This window comes from Pangasianodon hypophthalmus, chromosome 8 (genome assembly GCF_027358585.1).
Source record: "Pangasianodon hypophthalmus isolate fPanHyp1 chromosome 8, fPanHyp1.pri, whole genome shotgun sequence".
Lineage (NCBI taxonomy): Eukaryota > Metazoa > Chordata > Actinopteri > Siluriformes > Pangasiidae > Pangasianodon > Pangasianodon hypophthalmus.
The window spans coordinates 13,715,026-13,738,775 of NC_069717.1; the positions used below are offsets into that span (position 1 = coordinate 13,715,026).

The window sequence follows — 23,750 nt, forward strand, 5'->3', positions numbered from 1 at the left end:
AAGATTAATTGGCTTGATTAAATGCAGTTTAATATGAACGACAACCTGAACTTGACCTGTGTGAGAGGGGCCCAGTGTGTTAGCGTGTAAAAGCAGGAGAGCATCGTGAAAACTTGAAAAGCCATCTGTAAATAACTCTGTTGATGACATCCAGAGCTGCGGATCTGAAATTCTTTTGGCGCAGACCCTGATATGTTTGCCGGTTCCGTTTGGCTCTGTTATGTTTCAGATTATTCGCCTCCTTGTGCGTTGTCTCTTAGTACGTATACATGACACTGTCTTTTTGATGCACTTTTAAGCAGGTATTATCAAAGCTACTTTCAACAGGTGTCCCTTGCAGGATATATCTCTGTTCCTTTGATGTCCTCTTTATGTCCGTCCCCTCCACGTTCACCAGTCCATCATAATTTGAGAGACACACTCACACGTCTGTACTGTTTTTATGTGTGTGTTCTGAGCACCTGCAACCCAACTTTCCTGCTTTGAACGTCCTTCACTTAAGCTGGTCTTGCTGCACTGATGCTTCTCTCAAAGCTCATCTCTGTGCTGTTTGTGTTTGTCAGCTGCTTTGGTGATATTAGACACAAAATGGCCCTTTTGTGCCACAAAAACTGGCCTTTATGTGCTGGTGTCATTGTGCATTAAGAGCAACGTTTCTCTCTCTCTCTCGCTTACTTTGCCTCTCTCCTCCAGAGGATAAAAGATGTCTTTGAGAGCCACACTCGCAGGCTGTGGTCCATGGTGAGGTGTTGATTGACAGAAATTAATTAAACTCCCTTTGCGTGACGTGTGGCATGATACAGTTAAACACCGTCATTCTGTTATCTGCATGTCGCCAGTATGATTCAGGATAAACACTAGAGCTACAAATGATTTATATGATTACATTAATGATATCTTGGAGCTTGTTTCCAGTGCCGGTTATCAGAGACAACCTAAAATCAGCTGTGTCACATGACTCAAGGTCATTGTAATGTTACTAGTTAGAACAGCTGGAGGTAGACTTAACAGATCTGTCGTGTGTATTATCTGGTGCTTATATATCTGCACTGTTTGTTGTCTCAGCTGCAGGACATTTCACAGACAGGCCTCTTGATTGCTCTGCTTTTAGCTCTACAGGCTGAGGCTTTTAGACAGGATACAGGATCTGGAAGGCTCTGGAAGCTTAATCTGTGGATGGGGGCAAATCATAGATTCCATTTATGAAAATTGGAGGTCTGTTTCTGGTTTGAGGCAGTGTCTGTTAATGCAGTTACTGTAATTGGCATTGGGACAGAAAAAGTATGTTGCGGAATACGTTTCAGATGTGCTCACATTTGAGTATAGGCAAACAATTGTTAATCTTCATTAGATACAGTGTTTGATATTCCAAACCGGCTATATGAGGGAGTAGCTTGTTTAGATGTAGACTGGCATTCTGCTTGATTGCGGGGTTATGAAGAAAGGCCATGCAATTAACTTGTGGAAATCCAGGTCTGATTAATGTACACAGCCAGCACCAGTGTAAACTAATCAGACTTAGCTTTAATGACTATTTAGGTTTTACACTCACTGTGCTCTTAAAGTGGTAAAAGGGCATATGAAATTTCAGACAACAAGTATTCTGCATAAGGTGCATGCCCAGTCTGGACTGCAGCCTGATCTATGCTTCTTTCTGAACGAACCTCTGAAAAAGTAGGGTTACGGTTCGGGTTAGGGTTGAAGTAAGGTAGTTTGGAAAAGGTATTTTCTGAAATGAAACTGGATGCCCACTGGATGCATTCCATTTTAAAGGATCTCTGATTAAAGTTCAAAAACCTAAAAAAAAAAAAAAGCCCCATAATGGCCAATAATTACCCATTACTTGGTCCAATTCTGTATAATCTTTCTCAGATGAGGCAACAGAAAAAATAGTAACATCCTCATCTCTATCAAAGTGTGCCTCCATTGTATTTAAACAGACAACAAAATGTTTACTTTAACCTATTATTCCTTGCTTTTTACTCTCCACCCCACCCTCTATTGTTTACTGGACAAGATCATTATACTGTTCTGAAATACTGCGAATGCTTTCTGAAGTTCTTTTCAGCCTCTTGTTAGAAACGCTTCTGATGAAGCATAAACTTTCTCGTCAGAGTGGCTCAGGCTATATCGTTGTATATAGATGTCAGTAGAAGCCTTTGGCTCTCTCGTGGAATCAAAACGCATTTGGCTGTTCTACTTGGGTTTTTTTAAACCATTAATGATCCACCTCCATTAGCCTTCATTTCTCTCCACTGGAGGACGTTGTCTTTTTCCTTCTCTGCACACGCAGGCTAATGTTTTTAAATCAGACGGAGCTGTTTCACTAAGTGACGTCCCATCGACGTGCTGTCTGGTGCGGACGACCTGATTATGGACCAGTATGGATCCAGCCCTCCCTCTTGCCTTTAGAACAGACCTGCGGGCTGCAAACAGCAGTGGCCGAACAAGGCAGATGGGGCACAATCAAGGTCAATGGGGTAAAGAATCAACATGTCTTAGCTTACCTATACAGGAACAGTCTGTGACTCTTTCCATCAATTTCTCAGAATTTTACTGAGGTGTTTTTACCTTGAGAACACAAAGCAGCAAGAACAGATCAAATCTGTTTACAGGCTCCAGTAAAAACCAAGCTAGGCTTTTTATCAAAACTGTTAGGGCTCTTTAGAGCATACAGGCAGTGATGATGTTGTAAAGGGCAATCCCACCCACATGTGATCTATAGTTCAGTAAAGTCCCACATGCCCATGTGGTGCACAGGGAAGCTAGTGTATTGGTAAGACTTGGCTGAAATCGAAAAGAAAGCTCCACCTGCACAGATGAATTCATTCCTGTTTGATGTCATGCAGTAGCCATATTGGGTTGCTACCCTATAATTCTCCAGAAGATTTCTTCAGGAGATGGATTGACTCATTCAGAGGTCTGGCCTCGAGGGCAACTTATCAGTGGGGGAAAAAATCCAACAAAGACAAAAAAAAAGAAAGAGGGAGAGTGAGAAATTAGTGTAACCCAAGCCAGGGCTTTATGTTCAGTGTATGTGTTTTACGAGACTGTGGTCAGACCGAATAAAACTCATTGGTGCGGCAGAATCGCCACAGAAATCGCGCTATCCTGTTTAATAATGTCACTATGACTTTGTCTCTTTCGCAAGGGAAATGGGAGACAAGAGACATGCATTCTACAACCACGACCCTCTGTAGAGAGAAAGGTAGCTCAAAAGAAATGAAGGATGAGCTTTTAAAAAAGTAAGGGCTTCGTTTCCAAGGTTGCGGACAGAATCCGTACATGTACAAAAGGCCACCCTTCAAAAGCCGTCTGTGAGCTGTTCACATTGGCGCGCCAGACGAGTTCCTAACATTGCACTGCCATTTAGTGGTGGTTTTACGATCAGAGCTTGGCGCCATTTTATATTTTCATCAATGCATTTGTGTTCTTCATTCTCATAACAGCTTTATACTACTTCACACTACTCACTGTGTTAGGATGTGAGTCATGGTCATGTCCTGTGATACCTTCCACTAATTCTTTCCAACTGATGATAAATGTTTCAGTTCTTTGTAGTGACTGCTAATGTTCTTCTTGACTCTGCTGTAGTTTATACAATGGATGAGAATTTATCAGATGTCTTTTCCACATGCATCAAATGCACACAGGTTCAGGTTTCTGACTTGATGTTCACTTACGTTGCCACAGAAATGAACAAAGACAGGATGCATGGCTCCCGGAAAGAGTCAGAGTCGACTTGCTATTGGACAGATGACTTTACTCACGCTCGTACACTAATCCCATATTGGGGATGCGAGCAGAGCCAAAAGTCACACATCAAGTAGTCTAAATGTGGCTTAATTTAAACAGTGGAAACTGGTAAAACCAAGATACTGCTACAGATTTTCAGCTTGTCCATACTGAATATGTCTGTTGTCATTAGGTTTAATGTAACACAATCTAATCAAAGGATTCAGTCAAAGGACTGTCAGAATATTTGATAACCGAACATTGATAATCGAAACTAAATAGACTGGACCAATCATAAGAAGAGTCTCTGAGTGGTAGTGTATTAGTGGTGGCCTGCTACACGGTGTGTGTGCGTCACCTGTCAGAGAGCTCAAGTGGGAGTAATGGAGTGGCCCACTGTGGCCAATCCCAAACCTCTCGATGCCAAATTTACTTTTAAAAATTATGTTTAAACTTTTAATGAATTTCTTCATTATCAGTGCCTTTTTTTTAGTTTCAATAGCAAAAACATTACACAGCCTTCGTAAAACCGACGTGTTCTTGCTGCTGTGTGCTGAAAAACAACCTAGAGCCTTGAACTCTGAGAACATTTGTCCAAATCCCACAAATATTTAAAGAAATGATGTCCAAACCCAATATAGTCACATCCTGCTGGTTTCAAACAGCCATTTTGAGCTCTGATGTTCAGTCAATTATGACCTGAATAGTAATATATAGCGACATGATGACATGTAAAAGAAACACACACGTGCATTATACTGTAGTGAGTGAGTAGACAAAAGGTGGAAAAATATGAGTGCTGGCATCTTTGTTATTTTTCCTGTTTTTGCAGAGCATGTCATTGATTTCCTGAGTTATTGTGCTCACAACTGTCACTCATTTTGACTAAACCTACGCCGGCATGTCAGAAAACTATTGTTCCAGATATATACTACATGGGAAGAATTCCCCAAGTTTGCCATTTTCTCTCAGCCGTTCAAACACGCTTCAGTTGATGAAGGATGACAGAAACTCCTCCATGCATTTACGATTTTAAAATGGCCTGCATGAGAGAAACCCCACCTTCTCCTCATCCATGTGGCTCTGATGTATTTTCTTTGGATAAAAGGTCTCTGCTGTCACTGAACAGAAGATGCAATGGAAATGTACGAAATGTAGTTTGTAGTCTTTATCTTGGCGCCATTGGTAACGACTTTCTGACAGAGATAACATGACAGAATCTTTGAAGGCATTAGTGAAGGACATCTAGGCAGTCTTTATTGTTGTAATGTTCTAACTGAAGCCTCGTGATGATATGCTTGTGGCATGTGGGTAAGTCGCAGTGGCAGGGTGTGGCTCGATGTGTTTGAGTGTGTGTGTGTGTGTGTCGTTCTCTTTCACTTTCCACAAGCAGAAACATAAGCTCAGCACAGTGAGTCACCCTGCCTTTTTTACTTGCCACATTGCCTGCGAGGATCAGCCTCCCCCACCTTTCAGAGAGGTGTAATCAGACACAGGATAAATTGACAACAGCTTCTCTTGCTCTGTTTTGTGTCCCTGTTTGGCCAGAGAGGTATCATCAAAGTTGGTCGTAGAAATGAATCAGCACTTAGATTGATCATCACAAGCATTTTAACAAAGAACATGGTGTGTCTAAATGGGAATTTGGCAGAATAAACGAGTTGAAAAGTCCATCATTTTTCATTAAGCTTCGCTGCATGTTTATTTGTATGCTGCTAACTTTTCCGTGGCTTTAATGAGCATGGCATGAGCACGGCCTTTCATGTGGGGAGGAATGAAAAAGTCAGCGGAAAAGCAAACATAGGCTTGGTCTTGAGCACATACAAGTGTGGAGTGGTTGGTTTCAGAGGTTTCTGTACCGTATGCAGTGAGTTTATACATTTTGACCATGCTAGCTTGGTAAGGGTGTGTGTTTTTATGTGGTTTTGGTGATCAAGTCATGTATTTTTGCAGCAAGTGTATGCATGTGGACATAGTTTGGGTGTGTACAGTTAAGGAGTATTTATCCATAATCTTCTCAAAGTTCTTGCTCAATATAATCTTATTTCTTTGCTTATCGCTTTGAGTGTGTATGCGTGTTTGTGCTGGCCCGTGAAGTCTCCTCTTTGTCTCGTTACTTCATTGTCAGACCTTTTGTTACGCTCATCCTCGGGGTCATACAGTGAAGCACTAAACTCCCACACGCTATTAACACCCACAGCCGACTTTTCTCCTTAAAACTAAACCTAAGACTGCAAGAGACCTTTGACAGATCGCCACTGAGTAGAAAAGCTCCTCCCTGGATCTCAGTGCTGCAGGCTGGTGATAGAAAACCGTGGCTTTTATACTCGCTGATGGATTGCACTAGTACATTTTCTCCAGGATCTCTAATAATCTCTGTTGTCATTTCTCATCTCCCTGAACTGAAATTGAGATTTATCAAAATTGGGCAGCAGTCCGGCTTGTTTGATCCTCAAAGTGGGAAGGGTTTAGTTGCCTTTCCCTGAGGCCAGTTGAGTGTGGAGGAGGCACTCTCTTCTTTTATGACTTTAAATTCTTCTCATCTTTCAAAGGCTGCAGATCCGATGGGCATGGGTGGCCCTGGGAATACTGCTTAACGTTGGCAATAAGATGTAGAGACTAAGAAGACATACTCAACTATCAGCCCGAAAGTTAGATGCCTTTTTTTTTTCCTGCAGCAAATTAAGTCTTCACGGGGATGAAAGGACCCTGTGACTCTATTCCTCAAAAGATGGCTACATTATTAAGTCTCTCATGGTCAGGTTACTGTAATTTTGGTTTTATGTGACTTGCACTGACACATTGAGAGGCTTTTGTCCATGTGGCACTTTTGTGAGTTCTCAAATGGCTTTAGTAACAGTAAAATAGTTCCCTCTTTCAGTAATGTGGACAAATATAGCACATTTTTTATTTAGGCGGGGTGCAACCCAACATTTCCTAACCATTTTAGGGAAGAATTTTGTGCAGAATTGTGTTCAGGAGAGGATGAGCTGGATGAGGTGTGTTTCTGATTGTAGTGATGAGAACTTTTGTTTGGATAATACATTTTACTGAAGTGAGAATGTGTCTGTTCTTGTTTGGGGTTAGAAAGAATTGGGATGAAGTCAGCGGAAGGTCCCAGCAGTTCTAGGTTAAAGTAGTTAAGGTTCAAAACTTGTAATCAGGAGATTGTGAGTTTAACCTTAAATTGTTCAGCTATATGCTTGAATTGTGTCCATGTATAAAGGTAAACGTATGTGTTTTTGTTTGTGAGAGAGCTGGGCTTGGCCGTGGAGAGAAGGGGAAGTGGCATGGTGAGGGAGGAGGCTGTGCATCAGTGCTGTACAGATCCTGATGTGATAATGGGGTAATAATAGCAGGCCTGCCACCACCCATCTCCCACCACATCAGTCTCTCTCTCTCAGTCTGCATGTTCCTATTTATCCCTCCCTTGTTCTTTGTACATACTGTTTCCTCCATCTCCTTCCACATCATTCAGCTGGCTTTATTCCCTCTTTCCCTCTCTAATGCCCCCCCACTCCGTGTGGTCCTGCCTCTCCTCTTAAGCCTTACACAAAACTCTCACTTCTTCATACATAAGCATGCTGTCAGATTAGTGAGCAGAACTTGGTGTCTTCATCTTTGACGTACCCACTGATTTCTACTGCGTGTTGTATCATTTTATTTTTTCTACTAATTCTTTCTTTACTATCTGTGCAAGACAATGGCGCATGAGACAATTTCAATCTGTCATAGATTGTAGGTCATAGATAGGTGTTTTCACCAATATTATAAGACCTGCTCTGCATACTTTAAAATCAGTGCAATGCATGACACATTTCTTAGCTGGGCTTAAATCCTGCATCTCCTATCTCTAATTCATAAGCCATTATGCCAGCTTTGCATTTCAAGAAGAGCCCAGAAATAAGATTTTCCTGTTTCAAAGATTGGCTCTTTTTAATAAACCTGTTATTTTCCCCCCAACCTGCTTTCATTTCACTGTGGCTGTGGAACAGTCATCCAACTTCCTGTCTCTTTCTCAAACACACCGCTTTCTAATTCTCTTCAAAGTGGAAAGGAACATCTCCTGGGTAACTTTTTGCTAATGCCATGAGGCTCAGTCGGATTAGGTTTTAATGCCATTTAGGGCTTATGATGGCTGAGTCATTTTTTGGTGTTGTTTTCATTAAAGTCTATGATTACTGGCAGTGTGGAGCTCATAAGACCGGAGGAAATTGTGTGAAATCTTTGTATTTTTGCAGTAATTTTAGCTGTGTAAAGGATTTTTTGTATATTTGAGTAGTTGTTTTTGTAGTTACATTACAGTTTATGGTAAAACCAATTTGATTAAAACGCAATACTTAGGTAGAGATTGTAGGAAGATAATAACAGGTAATGAAATTTTGGTAAATTTTGCTTTGAAACAAAATAATTTTTTGCTTTTTTTTTTTGGCTGTTTCAGTTGAATCCGTGGCAGTTGGTCCTGCTGTTGGAATTCCTGCTAGAAGAGACGGAGCTGAGTGCGTCCTGTCTCAGCCTGCTGCAAGCGACGTACAAACTGCGGAACCAGGATGCTGAGGTAACACACACACACACACACACACACACACGTAGAGACTGGCACTGCATGGAGATTCATGTTGGACATAGTCAAAAAGGAGGAAAGAAAAAAAATATATGTAACTCAAGAATTCGTTAACTAGATCGAGATCTACATCCCGAATTCCATAAAGCTGTTTTGTAACAATGAATCGAACTGAACTCCTCTTGTATGACTGACTGTATAAACTGTTTGTTGTTTGGCTCACATTCGTATATACAGTACAGTGTGTTGCTCAGTCAGTGACATTATGAGTCAGGCTTCGTGGCTTTGCACCTATCACATGTGATATTAGAGCACTGAACATGACAGTATGAACTGAGACTCAGATACTAAAATCCCACTTATGTCACACTGTGACATGTGAGCTAGTTGACTATCAGTTACCTGCATAGCCAGGGGGTCTGTGATTTAAAAAAAAATTTTTTTTTTTTTTAAGAATTTAATTGATTTAATTACAGGAAATCCCAATCCACCATTATCAAAGTTCTTATATTTATTATTGAATTGACTGCTAACTTGAATTGAATCTTTTTAATCCAAATCTCAATAACTCCAAAACAGTTCAGTGTATTAATAATATACATAATGTCAACTACAAATAACGTCGATTTGAGTCTAAGATCAGGAATAAAATATATATATATTTGTGCTTTAGTGCTCAAATAAATAGGCAGAATAGTACTGTACACATTTGAACAATGAGCCTAAAACTTAGTAAATACTAACAGCTGGATTATGTTCATTATATAACTCTGTACTGAGGGGGTGTGTGAAATTTATTTTACAGTTAAAGAAGTGTTTGGCTCCAAAATGTTAAAGACCTAGTCAGCTAGCTATCTGGGATGGCAGAAGAACTTGGGCGTGTTTACAAATTGCATATTCATGGTAATAAATTCTGGCTTTTTTAAACAAGGATAAAGGTGTGGAGATGGAGTGCATTTTTCGTCATTTCATGGGCATAACATACAAAAAACTATTTATTATTCTACAGATTATTTTTAATGGTCAAAAACGACATGTTCAGTACTATAAGACATTGCTTTTAGGTCTTATTATTTGGTGCTTGTTGTATGCTCTGAGCAATTGACTGCTACATATGCTATATCATCCCACAAACACGACGCTGAGCAAGCGAAGGCGCCGCCTTAATCACATTCATTTTATTTAATCCCATTACTCCTCTGCCTCACCTGCAGCGTAACCCAGCATAATGAGGCTTTCTGAGTTCGAGCAGCTACACAACATACAGCCGCAGCTCGCAGTCTGAAAGCTGACTTGCTTTCAAGTCAAGAGAAAGAAAAAGTCCATCTTACACCGTCTGAAATATTTCCACCTGCTGTTTCCACACAGCTCTTGGTAGTGCTGCTTCCAAGCTCACAGTGCCACCTTTATGTTTTCAAATAACCGAAAAAAACGAATGCCTTATCTTTTTAGATCACTATTTAGTGAAGTTATTCCTGTACTGAGATTGATACCCTCACTAGTCATACTCACTTTTCCCCCCTGACCTTGTGTATTTCATTTGAAAGATAGACATCACTATATAAACATAAAATCATTCCATTTTTGTTGAAGCGAAAGCAGCAAAACCAGCAGCTGACTTCAGAGCAAGAGCACATTTCACAGACACATCTTGAAAAACAACATTTCCATTTCAGGCAATAAGAATCTCCACCAGTGATCCGTGTGTAGGACTGTTCTCTTGTGCCATCGCTCCAGAATTGCTGTCTTTGTGGTTAATTAGCTCAATGTGAAAATATGATAGAAATCTAACCTTTTACTGAAGTTCATTTATTTTAAGATTTTAAGAAATATTGTTTTTTTTTAACAAAACCACAGTAATTCTGGAACTGACTGTAGCTGCACACTAACCTTTCTAGTATTTAATCTGCGATTCGGTTGCACTTTCCTGCAGCCAGTTAGGCCACTCTGTGATTCTGCTCCATTCAGAGCAGGCCAGCTTCTTTGCGGGAGCGAAATCTGGCAGATCAGCAGTAAGCCACCAGCCCCGTTCTTTTGTAATGGAGCACTTTTAGAAGGCTAACAGATGGAAAGTGATAGGAGGTGGTAAGCACAGTGAGTCCCAGACTACCACGGCTCGTTTCAGCCTGGAGCCCATGGGCAGATTTTCAGCCGAACCTTCCAGGAAAAACAAAAGGCTCTCTAAAAATAAATTGGCTTATTACTACCACTCCCCCTCTCACTGTCTCCTCTCATCCTTCCTTCTCCCATTCTGCCTTCCTCCCTCCTCCTCCTCCTCCTCCTCCCCACTACTTCTGCATGATAGCTGTTCTCTTTCCAGCAGACATAATTTTCCAGCCTGCCATTTATTGCCACACTGAGGTAATGTAGGCTTTTAGTGTGGACTTTATTAGCTTCAAGGGCAGGGTGGTGCTCAGTGCTCAAAACGTACCATATTTTTCTTTATATTGACAATAATTTTGAGACATTCCTGCAAACTTTCCAACAACCAGCATTTTAGGCACATGTAGTCAGTACTGAGCATCCCATCATGAGGCGAGGGAAACTACGAGACAAAAAATTTATGCACAGAAAATCACATTCATTTCTTTGATGCTGTATAGTTTGTGAATGTGATCTGTTCAATAACGCAAAACATCTCAACATGAAGCAGATGTAGTTGTACTATGCTTCAGGGCAGTATGTTGTGTTTGAAGTGACTGTAAATCTTGTGTAGATTACCCAGGCAGCCAGCTATAGCTTTCAATGTGATCCTTTGTGATAAGGTGAGCTGAAGGCTAAGGGTTATTTGAAGCTGGTTCACTGTTTGGTTTAGAGTTGGGTCAGTCTTCCCTCAGGCAAGGTTTTGTTCTCCTGACCAATGAAATCCTTGCTGTTGTATTGAGCCCAATTTGTCTTGAGCATGATAGAGTCTTTGGGCTGTGCTCGAGATTCCCACAGACATCTACACACCTCTCAGAACCTGATGCTTTCCTTTACTCCCAGGAATGCAAAGCATGGCGTGTGAGCGTGAGGTGAGGTGTGGAGCTTTAGCATGCTGGCGTGTTGTTTCATGTGGACTATTCTCTTTCCATGTGTGCGTGTTTGTGCTTGAGTACCATCTGTTGGTCAGGCACACAGAATGCATTGTCCCACAGCTGCTTTCAAAGACCCGTCTCAAAGTTCACTCGGTCAGCCCGGCCAGGAAAAGAGCATTTGATATGAGCCACGCCAAAAAGCCTCAGAAATCCACTGGATACAGTGTGTGTGTGGGCGCGTACATGAGAGAAGACCCGTCCGTGACCTTTCCTATCAGCTAATCTCTTAACTGCAAGAGATTTTTTCAACTGTTGCTCCATTTATCGTGTCCGGTACTCGCTATTTCCAAAGCAGTGTTTCAAATTACTGATGAAAATGCTTATTGATTAGGGATTTTTAAAATTCAACACAACTACAAGAAGACAGAAAATTCTTGATGAAAATATGAAACAAAAATCATTTGTAAGATTGCATTATCAGCACTAAAAACCGTCTGTAAATTCATCACACTTATGTGTACAGGAAAAAAATATTTCCTTCATTCATGCAGGTACAGAAATAAAGTAGCACAAGTTCTTCTGTAGATGTCACAGCAGAGTGTTTCAGTGTGAGCTGAACTTTGTTGTGTCAAATATCTAAAAAAAAAAAAAATAAAATAAATAAATAAAAATTAAAAAAAAAAATTTGTTTCTTTTTTTTTTTTTTTTTTAATCAAATGGGATGGCCAGTTCACAGCAGCTTTTTTGCATGTTTCGAGGCAGGCAGCACTGGCTGTATAGAAATTAAAAACATATTTTACACATGAGCAGCATAAAAAAAAGCGTGTGTTAGTCTTCACCCTCCTTTTTTTTTTTTTTTTTTTTTTTAAATGCTGCTCATGCTGCATCACAGGGCAGCATAACACATTCAGATAAGCACTATTTGTCCACTTCCACGTACACAAACTCAAAGACGCTCAAGCTTGGCTAGTGTCGCAGCGAATGACATTGTCCGTATTTAAACTCGTGAACTTCTGACGATAAGGTGAATGCTTTTCTGTTGCGCCACTTGGGAATGTTTTATTAATCATGTTCAGTTTGATACTGCTTAGCTGGTTCTGTTACAAACCGACTTTAAAGAACAGTTTTAGCAAAAGAGTCAAACTAGGACTAAAAAAAGGTACGAAAATCTTCTAATGCAAATTCAGATGTATTCCAGGATGTCAGTGTCATGGGACGTTGTACCTGTACCTATGTGTTAGTAACTGTGGTGTGTGTGTGTGTGTGTGTGTCTCCTCTGTCACCCCTGGCAGCTGCAGCAGGTCTCAGAGTTACATTGCTGGGGAGAGCCCCCAGGCACAACAGCTGCCTCTCTCTCTCTCTCTCTCTCTCTTATTCTCAGGGGAAACTCAGTAATTACACGGGCATTCCACAATTTATTAATCCAACCGTTCATGTACATACACACATCTTTTCACACGTGTTCTCGCATAATGCTAGTGCATTGCCTTCTCTGTCCTAGACATAGACACAGACACAGCTTAGCAAAGCAAAGGTCCTCTCTGGCTAAGCACCATGTTTACGCTGAAGTGACTGGACAGACTGGTGAGACAAGAATAATCAGAGTGAAAGTACAGAATGTCTCTCACTCGCTCTCTACCTTTTTTTTTTTTTTTTTTTCCTGAGTGTTATGCTTGTCAGTGTCATCAGATCAGGATAGTAGGAGGTAACCATTCTTTATCACTTTCCCTTTCCTGTTTTTTTTATTTTTTTCTTTCTTTTATTACCAGTGTCTAGACACACACACACACACACAGGTATGCGGTTTGTGTGTTACTCCCTGTGTGTGTCTGGTGGATGTGTTCTGATAATTACAGCTAGGTGTTTTCTCTAGGAAATGACCCTGCCTGCCCTCACTCTTTGTATGCAGTCCAGCTTTAAAAGTGCTTTTACTGCTGCTCTCCTACACACTCAGTGATGTGTGTGTGTGTGTGTGTGTAAGAGTGGAAGATGTGCAGTGGTCCCATTTCCTAACATCCTCCAGAGTTACTTCACACCTTGAGCATAAAGCTAAACACACCGTCACCCTCGCAGCTCATTAATCATTAAACTCCACTTGACACCTTCATGCTCTTTCACACACTCCTTACTTCTGAACTTCTGATTTATGTACCCACATTCCAAACACCACCACCACCACACACACACACACACACACACACACGCACGCACGATAAATACAATACATACAAGTAGCAGAAATATCTGTATGTTTGTTGTATATACATACTAGGAAAGTAAAGCTATACCTGCCATAAATGTGCAAAAACTCAAGCACCGAATCAAACAGGCAGCGTATTTACTTCCAGAATACACAACTTTGCCAACATTGTCTATCTCAATTCAGACAGTTAACACCAACCATAAATGCAAAGTATGAACAAGGACTGGTATGGACATGAGTAGAGAAAGAGAGAGATTATAGAAGGATGAGGGAGCTGGCTGGCCTCCAGCAGGTTAATGTGTGTATATGATTGTGGAGGTAATTCAGCGCTAGACAGGAAGTAGAAGTTATCAGCACAGTGCCACTCCACAGTAGAGCGGCCCCGTCTCGAGCACAGGAGAGAGCAGATGGGATGGAAAAGCTCCACTCATTCACTCACTCTCTCTCTTTCACTCTCTCACATACACACAGGTCATACACACTACACACTCACAGCTTAGACACGACAGTCTTTCATTTTATTCTCTGAACACTCGTATTACTCAAAGAAGTATAACAAGATACAAGAGAAGTTTGGATGCTGTTTCATTTCATAGGGAAATTTAAGACATGGAATACTCAAGTGTTTTTCCACCTAATCTTTGTCCACCATATCTGCAGTGTATATAGAATTACCACAGGTAATAATTTTGTTGACACATTTCCCTGTACTGAATAAAAACAAAAGACCTGCTTATTTGAAACTCACTTTATATATATATATATATATATATATATATATATATGTATGTATACAAGCCTATATAATGTGAAAGCAAAACTCTGTTTACTCCGTTATAACATTAATGAGAGAAAGTGGTTATCTAGTTTTATCCAGCTTTCCCACACTGGAGCAAGAGAGTAATAAGTCATACTGGTCACTTTCCTGAAGATTCTATTGCAGCATGTTTTTTGCAGTATCACACAAACAGCTAAAACATAAACCAGAAATTCTTCCTGCTGAAAAAAGTATATCATAGCAAGCGAACATATTTTGAATATAGGCAAATGTATCTAATATTTCTTATGAGATTAGTCAGTCTGTTTTTAGATGCTTTTACTCATTTCAAGCTTTAGATTTTCTTATTCTACTAACAGATAATTTTGCTTCTTTCTAGAAATAAATAAAATTAGAAAAATTATCTGGCAATAAAACAAAACAATTTCAAGCTTGAAATTGGTAAAAATGTCTAGAAATAGATACATTTGTAGAAATAGGTACATTAGAATACTGTAATCTTAATAGGAAATACAAGATTATTACTAGATTTGACTATATTTAGATATCTTCACCTGCTAAGATGTCAATATTTTTGCAGTGTATACATAATTAGTATTTAATTTACTTATCTCTTTATGTATTTCACATAATTGCTTGTTAATTCCCCTTAAACATCCTTTTCCTGTTGTAGGGTCTCTTTTCTTTTACAATACAAATGCAGCAGGTAGAGATTAGATTGAACAAAATGTTAGGGTGTTTAATAAAATTGTTCCAGGTATATAACCTAGTCATAAGTTTTTTTTTTTTTTTAATTATTATTATTATTCATTTATTCATTTTTTAATGTATTTGTGTGTCTTTATGTCTACACTATCACTAGTCACTACACTAGTTGTCTACATTAGTCATATAATGTCTATACATGCCAACATTTAAAGTGTTCATTATATGTTTTAATTAATTAAGGATCTTGAACTAAAAAGTACTTTTTCTGTGTGGGTCCTGATATACGTGAAGAAACGAGTTCAGTCATGTATGTGCTTTTGAGATCCTGGGAAATTTTACATTAGAATTAATTTGTGTCTTGTTTGTCTACTGGAGTGGATCAGTATCTCAACAAACAAATAAAATGGACATATATGTAAATTCATCTTTGGTTGAATTATTTTGTTGAATGTTTTTATTGTTCAGTAGAGGGGGAAAAAGGAAAGCAGCAATAACATGAGACAGATTTGTCATTTTCTGGTCATGCTTTTATCTCTTGTAACTGTGATCAGAGAAGCGATAGAGTAGAAAAAAGAAACAGCTTCAGTGTGGAATGAGAGAGGTGGTGGGTCAGGTGGTGGTTGGGGGAGGATTTTGTGAGGTCAGAGAGCTGACCAGGCTTCTAGGGACAGGGAAATGAGAGAGAATGAGAATAGGAATGAGAATGAGGAAAGGGACAGAGCCAGTCTGTGATCTCTCCGAGCAGCACAGCTAACAGAGCTCCCTTTCATACACCAGGGACACACACACACACACACACACACACACACACACACACACACATATATTTAGAGTGTCTTTTTAGACGGATCAGGACACACAAACTTGATCATGTGATTTTGAACACACGTGTAAGGTGTTTTGCTGATAGTGCTGACTGTATGTCTGTGTATCTGTAGGTGAAACATCGCTGGTGTGAGCTGGTAGTCAAGCATAAATATGCAGCTGCATATAGAGATGTTGAACACTTCCTCATTCATGACCAGGTACATCATGTCTCATACACTCAGCTTTTGAAGCCTTATAATAAGACTTTGCTAACTTTTGTTCAGTGAACTCTGTAGAATCCAGATATATGAAGTTTTTATGTACATGTGTGTGGTGTGTTGTAGGCTATGGGTGTATATCTGTATGGCGAGCTGATGCTGCAGGAAGACGGACGTCAGCAAGCTTTAGCACGACACTGCCTGTCATCCATCAAAGATGATATGGACCAATCAGCACGCAAGATTGTGGAGGAAATGATCCTCTAATTTAGGAAAGGGGCAGGTAGGGTTCTTTTTCAACCTTTCAACTTCACCTTGTGAACATTACTCCTTTCATTGTAATGTTTAGTTTCCTGACCTTTAACCGGTAGCAGCTGCTGTGATGTACACTTAACAATAACACTGATTTGAGAACACAAACAATTGAATGAGATCATATCTATTAAAAAGGGACAATCCAAAATTGGTCATTTTATCAGCTGACTTGCTGACTTTATCAGCAAGATTTTATGGCAGGGCATGCATGTTTTTCCACCCAAGTCTGGACCAAAGTTTAATTTCCTCTAAAAGGAAACTTCTTGTAAAGCACAGTTCTTTTGAATGTTTCTGAAAACAAATAATTAATGAAAGAAAAGCACTGTGCACTGAATTGTGTACTTTCATGCCTTAAAATGGGCCATTGTTTTTACATTATGGCCTTTTGTAAGAGTTCACTCAGTGCCTTGACCACCATGGATGCTTATTCTCCAAGAGCTTCAGCCTGCCTTCCACCCTCTTCCAGGAATCCTGTTAAGTTCTGTTTGTAAGAACAATTTCAGAACACATTCCTCAAACAGATCTGGGAAACATGGGAAAAAAAAAAGGGTCTGCAAGTGTTTTCCTTCCTTCGTGACAGGGCTTTAAGAGATAGTAGCGGTTCTCACTACTTGCCCGTCCACCTTTTCATCATGTTTTTTTTTTTGAGCTCTGAAGCATCATGGGAGAAATTCCCAAGCTTCTTATTACCGTCTTGTATTTGTTGCTTCCTTCTGAGCTGTGAAGGAGAGACATATGGTGTGAACTGTGGGCAGAAAGGGAGTATAATGGCTTTGAAGCCGCCTATCTTACCGTGTCTTCACGCATCGATATGATCCTGTTTAAACGAGCAGCATGTCACATTGGGCCTCGCTTGAAGGAGCTGCTAAATACTTGTCAACCTCTGGGAAAGGAGGACTTATGGGCCCTGGTAGGCCGGTAGATAAATCCATTAGCCATCTCCCGCCAACCTTTTTGGTGTAGTCGCCTCGCTTTTATCCACCAGCGAGACAGCTTTATGTGTTTGGAAATAGGCGAGGGAGGAGTGGCTTTTTTCAGGCTGTGAGGATTTCTGCTGGCTGCAGCACAGATAAATCACGCTGGTTGCACCAGCTATCTGACATCCCAGGCCTGCGACATAGCGTTTGCTTTTGGGCCCGTTTGTCTTTGTCGGACTACGTCTGGTTGTTGTCATTAATTTGCTTGCCAGGCGCCTTCAGGTTACTCGTCCTCTGCACCTTGGGAGATGGAGGCTGATGGTGGTGGATGACACCTGTTTTTCTGAGATGTGTGGTGGAATAAATAATGTAGAGTTACAACATCTAGTTTATGAGCACAGAAATGGGGTCGTTTCTTGTGCTTTTAATATGAGAAACCACATGAAAAAACCTTAATTTCTTAAAGTAACACTTGTTAAAGGTTCCATTTAACTTGTTGAGTTGTTAATTTTTACCACAGTACTTTTTTGTCCATGCTGTTAACATGCACACTATATATAGCTTACTATCAGTGTACAGGCTTTAAAAAGTCAAAGACAAGTGTGAGAGGTATGTATGAGCTTTCTCCCCTGGAATCCGTCTCAATGTGGCTAATGAGGGCCATAACCTCAGCTCAGCCAAGCGTGGCCAATTACAGGAGTGTGTGAGCATCTGCAGCTCTTTCCTTTCATGTCGGGGGCTGTGTGGGTTCCTGGCGTGCTGATTTGTGACTTAAGATAAAAATCACATTGCCAGGGATTACCACACAACCACTGCCTGGACAGCTGCCATAGCAACCAGAGGCAACATTGCAGTTTGAAGAAATACAAATAAAAGAAGGCGTGACGGACACAGGAGGGTGGTAGGTGAGCCTCGGAGAAAGAAAGTAGACAGTTTTAGAGGAGGAAGGTTTTTTTTTCCAGCATGGGTGTTACCAACCCCGCACACAGAGAAGACTCTCTCAGGCCAGGTGCAGAGCTTAGCTGATTGGTGAACAGTGATTGAGCTCTTTGTTCACAGTGGCTAAGTTCTGCACTTGATGTGAGCATGACTAAGAGAAAGGAGGAAACCGACAGAGAGAAAGAAAGATAGGATGAAAGAGCAGGAGATAGTTTGTCCTTCCTATGGCAGAGGATGTGAAGTGTTTATAATTAATCCTGTAACCTGTCTGAGAACCTGTTTTCACCAGAGAGTGGATGTGAGTGAGAGAAAGAACATTAAAGAGGCCCCAGGAAAGGAGGTCTGGAAGATCAGCACAATAGTACTGCATTCTCATAGTTTTATTTTTGTTTCAAAATTTCACAACATTGCAAAAGTTTCCAAAATACCAAGTAGTATCTAAACCCTTCCTCTAACACCACATAGAACTTGAAAATTCCTACACATCACAAATATGGTGAGCTGATCTGAAGCATAGGTTACACCTAAATCTGTTACTCTAAGAATCTGGTTGGTATGTGAGATGACAAACAGCTGTGAGCTAAATTAAATTTCTTTTACTCCTGATGGCCAAAGACCAACAGACAGAGTAATTACGCCCATAGTGAGAAGCCAGAGTGCAGGAGTCTTCCTTCTCATCATCCTCCTACAACACATTCTGCCATGTAATGCTTAGATTTACTACCACTGCTACACAAACATGACAGTTTTGCTCCGTATTGAAAGGGGTAGAATTTTGACAAATGCTGTAGACAGGTGGCTTATGGAGTCAGAAACATTTAGCTACAAAGAGAAAGAAACATCTGCATTGCTGGGCTTAAAAAATACAGGCCTACTTTTAGCCCAGCTGCTTAAAATAGAGAAGACAGCAGTGGAGACAGGAAACACGTCGAGTGAGTGGACAGCTAACAGCCCTTTCTGCCAGCACACTGTCGCCTAAGCCATGACAGATATAGGAGATAAATATGAAGTCCGGGAGAAGCTGGGCCATAAATGTCTATATTTAGAAACTGGTTAAAGATGCATTACCATCAGAAGGCTAGCACAAATGGAATTAGTGGCACAGGCTGTATTTAAAATATCATTAAAGTTCTATTCCAGGGGAAATGAAGTGCTAAGTATCTTCGGTGGAAGCGAATTAGTCCCGTCTGACGGTTTGTGTATGGATCTCATACAGGCTGTGTTAAGAGAGCCGAGAGCCAAATGGACCTGGCCTCCCGTGCCTACTGAGCTGATTACAGTACTTCAGAAACACTGGCTCAGTTCAGCAGGAACAGGAGTCTGGTCCACAGACCCCTGAACCTACAACATCCTCCTGCGGTTTTGAAGTACTGATGACACACATGATGGTTCCACCTGGAACGCTCGTGGCATTTATGCCAATAGTGTACATTTTTGCTAACAGCAATCCAGTCGAATCATGTATTGTAGGCCAAATGGATAAAAGAATTGTGTGAGAAAGTTTCACTGTCAATCACAGCTTTGTTTTTAAATATCCAGATTTACATTCCATATCCACTTGTTTGTCTCTCTGAACAGGACCCGATGCAGGCTCTCTTCTTCAGGCTCAGGCTTCCGAGTGTGAAATCAGCTCAGGCAAATCCACAGCAGCACACAAGCACTTGACATCACAGCTAATCACCACCTTTCTTTTCAAGGAGGAAAAAATATATACACAGGACAACTAAGAAATTTTTTTTTTTTTTTAGGAGCCCAAGTGGATCATTGGCAATACTAATGTAAGAGTTCTAGAGTGAATAATATATATTTTTAAAGTCAGTGCTGTATGTTGTTCTGCTCCACTGGAAGAATTTCACTAGACTACAGCACCCGCAGAAGCAAATACATGGTAACAGTTTGTGTTACAAACATGAAAAGATGACTCAAATTTTCATGCAAAACATATAACTAGAATATCAACGCTGAGGTTACGAGTATTTGGAAACACTGAAAGGTCAGTTTCTAGTATTTAATGCTGCTTGGTCACTTGATGCTATAACTACTGAAATGCTACTGCTATACAGCTTTTATTGTGAAGTTATTTAAGCACCTTGTCAACTAGGCAATGCAATAACTCATATTACAATAGTGCTTCTTTCCATTGTGACTGCCAGTTATGTGATTTCATTGTCAATTCTGTTCTTTTTATATTATTTATGTTTTTTAAGGATTTTGGAAATAAAATGAAAGATGCTCTACATCAATCACTTTATATGATCATAATCTGATCTTATCTGTATAAGGAAGTATACCGGCCATGTGGAGCAGCAGTGTAGTTCTTATTTAGATTTAGCTTTAGTTTTAGTGCCGTAGAAGACTATAGGAGCAGGCTGGATTTGGTATACTTGGTGGTGTTTTTGAGAAAGACTGGAACAGAGTAAAAGAATAGAGGAAGAGGCTGTGCTGAGACACTGAGGCCAGCTGGGAGACTACTGATGATGGAGGCCTTTGGATTTAGCCACATCCTGGTGCTGGGAGGAAATAAAACATCATTGCTGTCTCATATAAAACATCATTGCTGTCTCATATCTACACATATGTAAAGACACTGATGACTTGTCACACATTTGTGTTTCTGTATTTTATTAAAAAAAAAAAAAAAAAAAAAAAAAAAAAATCAACTTTCTTAGCAGTATATATGGCCCTATTATTTTTTTATTTTTCAGATAATTTGCTGTACACCACCATCTTCAGCTAGTTGGCTTTCCATTTTTGATACAACACTAACCAATGTCAAAGCTCTGGGTATTAGCTGATAGCAGATACTGACCTCAGTACTGACGTGCTTATAGTCACCTAGCCTGCACTCGGTTAGCTTCTGTTTCAGTTACGCAAAAAAATAAATAAATACATTAAAAAAAATAAATAAAAACAGTAGTGACAATGTCAGAATATGTTCACAAGATAATATACGTCACTGGATTGGACAGACAAGGAAAAGGATGTGATTCAGATCCTGTGAGCTCCCTCATTGCAGAGAAACAGGATGGTAGGCTTGTCTACATGTCTCCTGACTTCAACAGCAAAAACAAAGCATATTTACCTACATGACAGAAATAAGGCTTCCAAATATCATTTACAAAAAAAGAGAAATAATTTCATAACCTCTGCACATATTTTCCAGAATTGAGGCCTTTTTTTTTCTGATTTACTTATGTATACATGTGTCTGTTCCTTTTAATTAGCCTGATATGTCATCACATATCGTCCCTGGCTTTCAAAATAAAACCAGCAGCTGTGCTCAGTGTATAAATGTCATTTTCAACAGCCCAGGCTTTCAGTGTGGAACCACACGATGCCAGGAATCCCTGTCCTAATAAACAGCTTACCACATGCCAGTGTTTGGGCACGTCCATGTGTTTATGTGCAGCCTGAGGCACTATGTTGCATGGAGTCTGTCCTCAAGCATCCTGAGCCTGGCATCCACTGCACTGTCTCCTTTTAGTCTCTGATGCATAGAGAAGAGCATACACATGGCGCCGCGCTTCACACCAGCACCAGTCAGCACCTACACACAAAAAAAAAAAAGCTAGCTTACTTGACCATATGTACAAGGGTGAGTCAAATGAAATAAATTATTGTTATTATTATTTGCATTGTTTATTGCTATGGGTGGCACAAAAGTGTACTTTTCTACATAAATTCCATTTTGTTCAATACAAATGTTCCAGCACTTAGGTGTCCGGATTTCTTCTATAAATTTTTAAGGTTTTCATTTGACTCACCTTCTTAAGTGAAGGTTTACAATCATTTTATATGTTTAGTGGTAGTTAGATAAGGTGGTAAATTCAGTTAAAATTCAATTAAAAGATCAAGATTAACGACAAGTCAAGACGTGCGATTTTCTTAATGAGATCAAAATTGACCTTTTTAACTTTGTGTGCAATGTGACCAATTGATCAGTATCAATGACTCACTTCTCCTCATAATCCTCCATCAAAATGAATTTACTTTTCCTCACCCTCTAAACATCATCTGATTTTTTTTACTCTCAGTCAGGAAAAAAATAATTAATCAATAATATCTCATCATGTTTTAGTCTCACACAGTAAAAATGCAGAGTTGTTCCCACTTTCACAATCGAATCAAATCTTGATTGACAAAACCAAAGTTTATACATTATTTCCTGCCTGGATATCCTGTGCCACTCTGAAATGCATCATGTAACAGAGGTAAACATTTGTTTCAATTTAATACTGGTAGACCTGGCTTTTCGGGTATGCCTGTCTTTTCACTCACCTCAGTTTATGCGTGATTATCTGTAAGACTCTGTTATTACGAATGTAAAAATAAAAAGAACAATATGAAACCCGAAACAAAGTCTGTCATGCCTCTTAATCAGTGGCATTAAGAGAGAGGAGCAGCTGCAGTGGGAAAGCAGAAAGCTGGAGGTTGTAAACTTGTTTTTGTTCAGTGTCAAGGGGCGGACTAAAATGTTCTCCATTTTACAAGGGGCTGTAAACAGCTGGGAGCACACTTGGACATGTTTCTCTCTCTGCATACCACAGAAACCCCTATACAGTAAATATAGGCACTAGAGACCAGGCCACCTAGTTCTGCACTAGTTCACTTTGATGATGGGGTCAGTAAGTGTAGATGTATCTCAGTGAACCAAGTGTACCGTATGTTTTTTACCTTCTGTATAACATCTGTCACCCTGCTGGGTGATGCTTGAGAAAATATGGCAAAGTTAAGCAGAAGTCTGAGAACGAGGTTCGCTGACAGAGTGCAGAGCAGCTCGTTCACAGCAGATAGTCGTTCAGGAGACAGAGTGTGGGTGAGGAAGAGGCTCCTCAAATCACTCCATGCCTGTCTTGCAACCATCTAGCAGAAAGAGTAGAATAAAGTAGTAATCAGTTATTTTATACTCTAGTTAACTCTGTTTAAGCCAAATTTACACAAAGTCAAGTCGTGAAGTGGGTTTTTGTCATTCCTCTATATAGCTTGTATACATTAGAACGAAATTTCGTTTCCCCAGGACCATGGTGCAACACACAACAGTACACAAGACTACATAAAGTGCAAATACACAACGGTGTGAGCCGAGTTAATACAAAGAACAGAACAATAAATACACAGAACATGGGCTGTAACCCCTGTACAAAACTGTTGGTATCTACTATTAATAGAGTTGCAGCAATATGTTTAGTGTTCCTGTTGCAGCTTTATGAAGTGCAGGTGTGCAGTGATATTTAGTCATACTGGGTTAGGTGTTTGACTAGCCCAGGTGAGCACTGGGAGCAGCAGGGTGTTGAGTAATCTGCCTGCCTCAGGGAGGAAACTGTTGCAGAGTCTGCTGGTGGTGGCACAGATGCTCTTGTACCTTCTGCCAGATACAATACTGGTGGGTTTGCAAAATGTGCTGTATGATAACCATACAACAAAATTCTGATATAAAGTAATAAGACAGTGATAAGATTTGAGGATGCTCTATAATGTGTTAGCAAGTTCTTATATACATTTTACATTTTTATATATTTTAAATAATCTCATTGGCTCTGATCTGGTAA

The 23,750-nt window shown here is 40.0% G+C and overlaps 2 protein-coding genes across 7 annotated transcripts in view; one reads left to right on the top strand and one right to left on the bottom strand.

Moving 5' to 3' along the window:
- Positions 1–20,438, top strand: part of aopep (aminopeptidase O (putative)) — a 72,871-nt gene extending 52,433 nt beyond the window's left edge. For all 6 annotated transcript variants that reach the window (XM_053236308.1, XM_053236309.1, XM_026914857.3 and 3 more), the window contains 4 exons: positions 8,177–8,293; positions 15,944–16,030; positions 16,157–16,313; positions 19,780–20,438. In XM_053236308.1, coding sequence (XP_053092283.1) covers positions 8,177–8,293; positions 15,944–16,030; positions 16,157–16,297 — 345 coding nt within the window. In that variant the 3' untranslated portion in view covers positions 16,298–16,313; positions 19,780–20,438. The remainder of the gene's footprint in view (positions 1–8,176; positions 8,294–15,943; positions 16,031–16,156; positions 16,314–19,779) is intronic.
- Positions 20,439–20,841: 403 nt separating this feature from the next.
- The window catches only part of fancc (FA complementation group C), a 30,666-nt gene continuing 27,757 nt past the window's right edge, over positions 20,842–23,750 (bottom strand). Inside the window, exons 14-15 of the mRNA XM_026914876.3 lie at positions 22,876–23,064; positions 20,842–21,748 (exon numbers count right to left, since the gene is read on the bottom strand). Coding sequence (XP_026770677.3) covers positions 21,620–21,748; positions 22,876–23,064 — 318 coding nt within the window. The 3' untranslated portion in view covers positions 20,842–21,619. The remainder of the gene's footprint in view (positions 21,749–22,875; positions 23,065–23,750) is intronic.